Source organism: Leptonychotes weddellii, chromosome 4 (genome assembly GCF_054177405.1).
Source record: "Leptonychotes weddellii isolate Sample4059 chromosome 4, ASM5417740v2, whole genome shotgun sequence".
Classification (NCBI taxonomy): Eukaryota; Metazoa; Chordata; class Mammalia; order Carnivora; family Phocidae; genus Leptonychotes; species Leptonychotes weddellii.
This window is the reverse complement of record NC_138372.1, coordinates 22,999,131-23,009,230: the sequence shown is the minus strand read 5'-3', so window position 1 is coordinate 23,009,230 and position 10,100 is coordinate 22,999,131. Positions and strand designations below refer to the sequence as shown.

Below are 10,100 nucleotides of genomic sequence, written 5' to 3'. Positions count from 1 at the left end.
AAGAGCAGGGATGCAAAGCTGCCACCATGACTCGTGAAGGGGACCTTCCTTGGGGAAGAAGATGCAGATACCCCCAGCCAGGCTGGGTCCCTCTAACACACACCCAACACAACTGCAGCTAATTTACTGTGTGTGTCGTCAACTGCCTCCACCACCAGACAGGGGCCCCACCCTGGATCTGGTCACATGGCTGGACCTGGTAAGTGGCTGACAGCCCAAAGTATGAAACTTCAACAGCGTCCAGAGGAGGAACAGGACTGATCACAAAGAGGGTCAGTAACATCCTGGTGTCCAAGGCAGGAATACCAACTGGAGATTAATCAAAATGGAGACCCTGAATGGGGGGTGTGGTAATGAGCTGGGCCCACAGTCCTGCTCATCTGAGTTGCTGATGAAGGGAATGCGGAGTGGGTCAGGGACGGCATGTGACAGGAAAAGGGGCACTGGAAGGTGGAGGGGGTCTGGAGGGGGACAGGACCTGGGAAGCAGCTGCCGCCTGCTGTGTGACCTGGGGCTCGGCTGGCCTAGGCCAACCTGGTCCTTTCTCAGTGCGGTCGGATGTGGGAAACCACAAGAATGCAGGCAGGACCGATGCATCACGGTGGAAAACTGAATTTCTGAGCACATCAGGGAGGCTTACTCAGACTAGCTGGAGGAAACCACATTGAACAACCCAGCTATGGAACAAGGACATAATCAAGTCATGGCATGGGCAGGTGGAGGTGGAGGTGGGGGGGGGCTCCTTCTGCCTGTGATAGATAAGGGGCAGGAAGAGCTACAAAGAGGAGCTGACATTTGAGTGGGTCTTAAAAAACTAGACAGGGTGGAAAAAGAGAGAAAAACAAAAACACTGAGAGCTCATGATGATCTGGGTGCCCGTTAGGCACTGAAGTTCCCTTCCAGAAAAGGGGCCACACAACAAAGGCCTGGAGATGCGAAACTACAATGGTGTGTCTGATTTTCTTTCCCCTCTTTGTCCATTCCTGTTCCCTTGTCACCCTGGAAAAACCCATTAAAGATGAACTGTTTCTTTTTGCTTCTAGAAATTCACTCCAGGGCTTGATCAGACCTGGACGTCAAGATAGATACACTCACAACGCTTGAAAATAGCAAACCAACTACTAGGTTAGATGGATTAAAATACTATGTAGTCTTCAAAAAGCATGTTGTCAAAGGTTAGCTGACGGCATAGAAAGAGCTATACCCATACTGAGTGGAAAAAAGCAGTTACAAAACAATACAATCCAACTTTATTTTTAAAAATAGAATACATTTTTTTAAAGACTAAAAAGAAATCTAATGTTCAAAGGGTCTATCTCTACATGGTGGGATTACGGGTGATCTTCATCATCCCGCCATTTTCTACAATGAATACGTTTTACTTGTTTAAAATGAGATAAAAACACCCCCAGAATGTTATTTAAACACACACACATACACACACACACGATTGAAAAGAAGCCCACGTGGGGTAGGCTCACCTTCTGCAGGATGGGGGTAGGGCACGTGTTGTCAAACAGGACTGAGTTGAAGATTCCATACACGCCCTCACCGAGGTGGTACACGATGGTCTTGGGGGTGGAACCATTTTCCTCTGTGGGGAGGGGAGGGGTCAGGGGCAGCACAAGCAGCAGTGTGAGGGGGTGGGAGCGGGGTGCTGGCACAATGGGAGGCTCAGCAAGGATGATGGGTAACTGAAGCAAAAAGGCTGCCCCTTCCTCAGCTATGGGGTGGGTCCTGCTGCCTCCTATGACATGAGGTTCATGTGGTGCACTCACCCCTGCAGGTGAGCACCCCTGCACAGGACATACTTCCTGCCTGCATCTGAGCCCCTGGATGCCCCAGCAAAGGCCAAAGAGCAGCCCACCCAAACTCGATACCCCAAGAGGTTAAGCCGCTCGCTCAGACTTGCAACTATAGCAAGTCCTCAGTATGTAAACCCCCCTCACAGCCCCCTCACGGGGCAATGCATGAGCTGAAATGAGAAACCAGGTCTCCCGGCTGGACTAATACGGTAATTACCCAGATTTATAAAGGAAGCCAGAAGAATGTCATCTCTACCCACACACACACACACACACACACACACACACACACACACACACAGAAGACATTCTACCTGGAGCCCACCACCCCTCCAAATGGATTCTCAGGGGAAGACACACCTCAGCTCTCCTGCCTGGGACCCTGGAGCAGAAGGCTCCAAGATCAGAGCCCCAGACCCCACTCACTCAAGGGGCTGCTGGAAGGACTGATCTCTCTGGAAGGGCAGGGATGAGTGCTGATGTTGCAATGTGGGCAGAGAATCCTGAGTCAGCCCGGCCTGAGCTTGAATCCAGGCATTGCCCCTCACCAGCTATGTGACTTTGGGCTAGTGACTCAACTATGTTCTGTCATCTATAAAGTAGGCTTAGACAAATATAAGTTGTCATTAATTATTTTCATTATGTTATGAGCAGCAGTAGGATGAGTAAGAGCCTATACTTTGGAGAGGAGACAGACATGGGGTCAAATGCAGGCTGTACTTTTTACTATTAAGCAATTCACTTGTATTCTCTTTGGCTCTCAATTTTCTCATCTGTACAATGGGTTAATAAAGTATCTGTTCTCCCTAAGGTTGTTTTGATCTCAATCTTCATAAAATGTAAACATGCATAGGAAAAACTAACACTAAATAAGTGTCTTGGGGGTAAGGGGACTTGGTTGTAAGTTTCCCTAAAGAAAGGATCCATCCTCCAGATTCCCATCCCCTAAAACCAGACCTTGCTCAGCCAGCCACTGTCCCTAGCTTCGGGAAAAAACGGGGCTCTGCTGCCCACCTGGCACCTACCCTCCCTTCCAGGCTGGTCCAGAAGAACCTCCTTCTTGGCAATGATGCTGACTGCCAAGGTGAAGGCCGAAGTCACATAGTAACGCCCCAGCCTGGCAAGGATGTCCACGCCACAGCCCTCCGGGAAGTACAGGTCCAAGGCTGAGTTGATCACAGAAGCAATCTGGTGGGACAGGGATGGGGGACAATGACATGTGTGAAATGGGGGGTTTACATACTGAGGACTTGCTATAGCTGCAAGTCTATTTCTTGAAAGCTTCTTTGATTTCAGAAAGAAGCACTTGGCAGCTACTAAGGCCCCAGACTGGGGACTAGAGACAGTTGGTCAGGCTTCCTGACGTAGGAGGCAGACGGAGCTGGGTCAAGACCCTTATGCTTGTGTAAATCACCTTCCTCAATGCCCCCACAATGGGAAGAGGTGTTCTTAACATAATACTTGGTACTCGGGTTCCAGAAGCCCTGATGTAGATCTTTCATAAATGACCAATGTGTTAAATGACACATTTTTCACAGAAAATACAGAGAAGAATGAAAATCAAAATCACCCGCAATTCTATCATCCAGATTGTTAATCACTGTTAACTTTTTGGAGTAGTTCCTTTAATTCTTTTTCTATACAAACACTGTTTTTTATTATAAACATGATAAGGCTATACATGTTTTATAACCTGTTTTACTCAACAGACTTCCCTGAATGATCTCACATGGGAGTCATATGAATGTACCATAATTTAACCACTTCCCAAGTGTTAGACGGACCAGGAAAGTCCACTGGGTTTTTGTTATGAACACTGCTACGATGCTCATCTTTGGGGCTAACTCATTGCGTCTGTGGGGGATTATTTTCTTAGGGTCAGTCCTGAGATGCGGATGTCCCAGGACTTGGCTCTTATTAGGGAGAGGCGGCCCCTAGTGGTTGGAATGGGGATTGCGGGGGCACATTTTTCTTGATTTCATCTCAGATGGAAAGAAGCAGACAGAAGGTGGGCTTTTCCTTTCCCTGCCCTCCCGTTTGATTTCTCATCAGCTCACCTGAGGGAGAATAGAGCATGCCAGGCCCTCAGAGAGTTTCAGGACTTATGCAAATAGGCCTGGTTAAGCTTCAAATATGTGCACGGACTAGAGTCAGAGAGTGTTGGATGTGTGGCCAGCTCTGCCGTAGACTCAGAAAGTGACATAACCTCGAGGAGCCTCAGTTTGCTCAGCTGTAACATGGGGCTAATAATAAGATGATCCGGGTAAAGCATCAAGCACAGCATGCCGTGCCTGGGACCCACTCAACAGTGCCGGGTATGCCCACCCCACCTCCCACAGAGCCCAGGACCACACTTCTGACCCCGGGTTACCTCTTCGAATCTCACTTTGGCCCCCTCCAATCCAGGGAAGCCACCGCCAAGGTCCAGGATGTGCATCCCGTGGCCCAGCTCAGCGCCGATTTCAAACACAAGCCGGGCGTCTGCGATGGACTGAGTGTAGGCATGAAGGTCAGGACAGCCGCTGCCGACGTGAAAACTGGGAAGGGAGGAAGACCCTCGGCTTACATGCAGGGCCCCAGGTGCCACCGCCTCAGCCCCCGCCGGGAGCAGCCTTGGACAGGCACAATGGGCATCATGCCCATTCTGCAGATATAGTGACTGAGGGCCCCAGAGGGTAAATGCATTGCCAAGGGTCACGGGGCAAGTGAGGGGTGGGCAAGAGACTAGATCCGAGGTCCCTTAGCACTTGGTGTCCCTCCCACCCCCTCATGCTGCCACTGGGGCTAAGCCTTCTGGGATGAGGAGCAGGGCCCGAGTCAGCCAGGTCCGTACGTTCCCCTCAGTCAGCGCTGTGCTTTCATTTCCCCATCTATAAAGTAGGGATAAGGTCCCACAAGGCTGTGGGATAATGTTCCTGAATCGTTTAGCACAGTGCCTGGTATATCCTAAGCACAGAATAAATGAAAGCTATACTCTTACGTCATTATCACGACTTCGTCCCTATCCCTGCGAGCAAAGAAGCGCAGCAAAGATGTGACTGCACAACCTGTAGCCTATAATAAGTTGGTATAACTCCTGCAAATCCAGGTACCTCCTGGGGCCTCCTGGGACAAGATCTTCTGGGGAACCATGGGGTTGAGGCAATGGGACACTCCACACTTTCTTTCCAAAGAGAGGAAACTCTCCAATGGCAGGATTCTAGGCCCAGGACAGGCCTTCCTTGGAGGCCCTGAGGGAGGTCTCATAGAGAATGGATTCACTCCTGGGAAATGACACCAATGACAGGGATGGTGGGGCTTCCGGGCACTCACCTCACCCCCACCACCTCCACGTGGCTCCTCTTGGCATTTTCCAGCAGGTGTCTGCAGGATTTCAGCGACGCTCCAAACTTGAAGCTCAGGGGGCTCAGGGAGTGAGATTCATCGGTAGCAATGCACAGAACCATCCTGAGGAGATACACAGCGCACTTCTGCCGCGTGGACCCCACCCCCCCGACCCCAACCACGTCCTCTCGGAGAACAGGGGTATAAACTCAGAGCCGCCCACCCCACGGGGCCCTCACCCCTTCCTGTCCCTGCACTGCCAGTCAGCCTCCGAGGCCCGTCCTTTCCATTCCCTAAACGTCTCTGGGCCCATCCCGCGGCCCCTGCCCTGGTCCCGACCTCACCAGCTCTCCCCGGCAGCTCCACTTCCTCCGAATCAGCCTCTACACCGGCCAGGCTTTTCCAACTTTTCTTGTATGAGGGGAACCATTTTTTAAACACAGTCTTATTGAGAACCCCAATATCACGTAAAACCAACAAAATGGAAGCTGCTTTGGGTGAACCAGAGTGGCCCGCCCCAGCCTCCCCATCACCCCGAGGAGGCCCTCCCTGGAGCCCCCGACGGCATCAGGCGATCGCATGAAAGCCTCAGCCAGAGCAAAACGTCCAGCCCTGACCCCCACCAAAGCCCCTGTGCATCAGGTCCCTGCCCTGGGACCGTGACCCACCAGCCATCACGGTTGCCCTCACCCCTCGCACAGGGTCTGTTCCGGCCACACCAAATTTCTGCTCATCCCTCACACGCCCCCAGCCACTTCCGACCTCCTCGCATTCTGTGCTTTGATGTGCTCCGCTAATTCCACTCCCTCCTCAGGCCCACCTTGAAGGCCACGTCCTCCATGCAGCTTTCCTGACCACCCTCCTCTTGCTCCCTCAGCCTGTGACTTTGATCCCCAGAATCTCTGCCTTGGCCCTCATCAGGCCCTGGCTCGCTGGGTCCAGTCCAGGAGCGCCCGCCCCAGACTCCTGGGAATGTGGCCGGGTCCAGGGCAGGGTCCTCTGCTCCAGCGCCACTCCTCCCTCCCCCTCTGCCCTCACACTCAGCACAGCCCTCCCCACGAGTGGTTCTCTGCTTACTTGGCACTGGGGTGGCTCTTTACCACCTTGGCCAGCTCCGCCTCGTTGTCAAAGCTCAGCAGCTGGACCCCATGCTTGGCAGCGTACTTGATCTGTGCGATTTGCTTACAGGGGTTGGCGTAGATGATCTTACTGGCAGGGACACCAATACGCTGGACCAACTCCATCTCTGCCTGTGGGGTCCCAAAGGTGATGGTGAGGAGGCTCAGGGCCTACCGGGCCCACGGAAGTCGAGGAAGCACAAATGAGGGGCAGAGTCATAGCTATGCAGGGGGAGGTCCCTAAGAAGTGGGCCTCATTTGTACACAACAGATATGTGAAAATCAGGACTCGCGCCGGTTCACCATTCTTTGACAGACAAGGCTGCTGTAGACAGCTGTGCAGGTGGCGCACTGTACAATTGAGAGGAGGGAGGTCCCATTCATAGAGAATCCACTATAGATTTATATATGTTACAACTTCCTGGCAGTAAAGCATCTCAGTCTCACAAAATCAGTATATTCATTATAATAAGTGCCTCAAGGATGGGTACATTTTCTAATTCATTCAAAGACATTACATGGAGTCATGATAGCCCTAACAATAGGCACCTGACACATTTTCCTGACAGATTTAATGTTTAAAGAATATTCCTGGGGCGCCTGGGTGGCTCAGTCATTAAGCGTCTGTCTTCGGCTCAGGTCGTGATCCCGGGGTCTTGGGATCGAGCCCCACATCAGGCTCCCTGCTCAAAGGGAAGCCTGCTTCTCCCTCCCCCACTCCCCCTGCTTGTGTTCCCTCTCTCGCTCTGTCTCTGTCAAATAAATAAATAAATAAATAAATCTTTAAAAAATAAATAAATAAAGACTATTCCCTGTTGGGGACACCTGGGTGGCTCTGTCGGTTAAGAATCTGCCTTCGGCTCAAGTCATGATCTCAGGGTCCCTGCACATCGGGGAGTCTGCTTCTCCCTCTCTGTCTGCCCCTCCCCCCACCTGCACACTCTCTCTCTCTCTCTCTCAAATAAATAAATAAAATCTTAAAAAAAAAAAAAGAATATTCCTTGATGTACTGGAAAGTTCACCAGACCAAGAGTCTTTTTGACACAGGTCATCCCACATCCCAAGGCCTGCTGTGTGCATGGCGCTGCACTGGGTGACTCTGGCCAGCCCCTCCCCCCCACCCAGGGCCTCCTCTTCCTCACCTTTACAGAACACCGTCCCACCTGATTGCTGCATTAATGGTACAGACAAGATGATGATGAGAGCAACCATTGTCCCTGAGCACCTACCACAAGCAGGCACTGAATGAGATGTCAGTAAACTTCTATAAAGGGCCAGAGAGCAAATAGTTTATTTAGGCTTGGTGGGCCATATAGGTTCTTTTATTTCTTTTTTAAGATTTTATTTATTTATTTTTAGAGAGAGGGAGAGAGAGAGCACCTCTGAGCTTATGCGCAAGCCACAAGCAGGGAGAGAGGCAGAGGGGCAGAGGGGGAGGCAAAGGGGCAGAGGGGGAGGAAGAGGGGCAGAGGGGGAGGCACAGGAAGAGAGAATCCAAAGCAGACTCCATGCCAGGCAGAGAGCCCAGCGTGGAGCTTGATCTCACAACCGTGAGATCATGACCTGAGCCAAAACCAAGAGCCAGACACTCAACGGACTGAGCCACCCAGACGCCCTGGCCATATAGGTTCCGTGACATCTATTCAACACTAAGGCAGCCAGACAGGGTGCATGAGTGAACGAGTGTGGCTGTGATCCGATAGAACTGGACAGAATCAGGCAGTGGCCCGGATCTGGTGACCATCCATCGTCTGCGAACCCTTGCTTCGGATTCACTGCTTTATCTACTCCTTACAATAACCCCATCAGAGGGGTCCTGGCTCCGCTCTAGAGAGAAGGAACCTGGTACTCAGGGAGATGACGCAGCAGGGAGGAGGCAGACCCAGCTTGCAAACTCAAGTCTGAGATGATGGAGGGCAGGAAGTCAAGAGGAAGCCTGTTCTGAAACACCGTGGGAGACACAGGGCCATCTTTAGCCATCCTGAGTTTCTAATAAGACTAATTTTAATGTAGCAATTTCTCAGCACGGGGTACTTACGTGCATTCTCACGTGATGCCTGAACTGTCCCGTGAGGTATGCATTGGCCACACGTTACAGAGGACCACACTGAGTTCAGAGAAGTCCACCTGCCTGCAGAGACACAGCCAGCAAGCAGCAGAGTGGGACGAAGCTGGAGTTGCTGCCCCCACAGCTGGCTTCCAAAGTCCCTGAGTCTGAGTGGATGTGCAAATGTGATTTTGCTCCCGGCTTCACCATATGAGGTAAGAGGAGGAAGCCACGGTAGCAATCTGGGGCTTGTGATTTAGCTCTGATTAGAAACACTTACACGATAACTAGTGTTATTCACTGAAGGATTTCCATATGACAGCCATAGCATTAAATATTTTATGTACATCTTTATTTAATCCTCATGATAATTTTATGAGGCAGGAAGCAGAGACTCAGAGGTGAAGTGACTTGTCCAAAGTCACACAGCTTGTAAGTGGCCCAGCTGGGATTCTAACCCAGGACTGTCAGACTTCAGCACACGAGCTCTTAACCACAGTACTGTGATGGAGAATTCAACCTCGAAGCTGAGCTGACAAGTGTTTCTTGAGCATCCATTGAGATGCCAGGCTCTGTCCTAGTGCTAAAGAAAACAAGTGGTGAGTAAAGTAGACAAATTTCTGACCCTGTGGAACTTTCAGGCAGTGGGGAAAATAGGTAAGAACAAATGAGCGATAAATAATGAAGGAGTTACAAACGCAGAGCCCTGAGGAAAAAGCACAGGATACTAGAGAGCCGGATGGGGGACCCGGATGTGAGGAGCCAAGGACAGCCTTTCTGAGGGTCAGAAAGTTAAGCTGAGCTCCACAGGAGGCCTCGTCCAGGCCCAGAGGGAAGGAAAGAATGGTTCTGGTAGCAGGAAGCAGTCTGGGCTGAGGGGCTGAGGCAGAATGTGCTCAGCCTGGTCAAGGAACAGGAAACACTGGAGTGACCTGGGCAGAGGGAGCACCACGGGGGAAGATAAGGTTGCAGGGAGGTGGGCAGAGCCAACAGGGAGACCAAGATGGCTGATGTGGATTTATATTTCATCCTGCGAGTCAAGGGAATCCGTTGAAAGGGTTTCAAGGAGGGAAATGGCACAGTCAGATTTGCACTTTAACTGCAAGGTTTAAACGCACATCACTCTGGCTACCGTGTGAACACGGACTCAGGAAGGGCCAAGAAGATTCTGGGGGGACTGGTCGCAATCGTCTGGGGTGAGGGAACAGATGGGGGAGAGGTGATCTGGGGGCAGGGCCGGCAAGCCTGGTGGTGGCTGGTTTGTGGGGCTGTCTGACTCCATGCCCAGCAGGCCAAGCAGCCCTTCTCCAAGGGGAAGATGGTGAACGTGTTGGAACACACCGGGTTCCAGGCATCCTGTGGGATCCCGGCAGCTGCTGGAGATATAAGGTCTGGGCTGGAGATCAAAATGTGGGAGGTGGCAGCATACTGATGGTATTTACAGTGGTGGGAGGAGATGAAATTCCCTAAGAGGAGGGAGAGTTTACAAGAGAAAGGGAGCCTGAGACAGAATCCAGAGGAGCTCTCTCATTGAGAGAGGGAAGTCGGGTACCCAGGACCTGCAGAGAGGGGAGGAAGAAGGACACGTCCAGAAGAGGGGGAACAGCACATAGATTATATATTCTTGTCACGGCACAACCAACAGAATGGGAGAAGATATTTGCAAATGACGTATCAGATAAAGGGCTAGTATCCAAAATCTATAAAGAACTCATCAAACTCAACACCCAAAGAACAAAGAATCCAATCAAGAAATGGGCAGAAGACAGGAACAGACATTTCTGCAAAGAAGACATCCAAATGGCC

The 10,100-nt window shown here is 51.3% G+C and overlaps 1 protein-coding gene across 1 annotated transcript in view; it reads right to left on the bottom strand.

Moving 5' to 3' along the window:
• The window catches only part of AZIN2 (antizyme inhibitor 2), a gene marked incomplete at its 3' end in the record, with an annotated part of 36,645 nt that overhangs the window by 19,481 nt on the left and 7,064 nt on the right, over nucleotides 1-10,100 (bottom strand). The window contains 5 exon segments of the mRNA NM_001293787.1: nucleotides 1,482-1,594; nucleotides 2,831-2,993; nucleotides 4,177-4,342; nucleotides 5,118-5,252; nucleotides 6,207-6,379. Coding sequence (NP_001280716.1) covers nucleotides 1,482-1,594; nucleotides 2,831-2,993; nucleotides 4,177-4,342; nucleotides 5,118-5,252; nucleotides 6,207-6,379 — 750 coding nt within the window.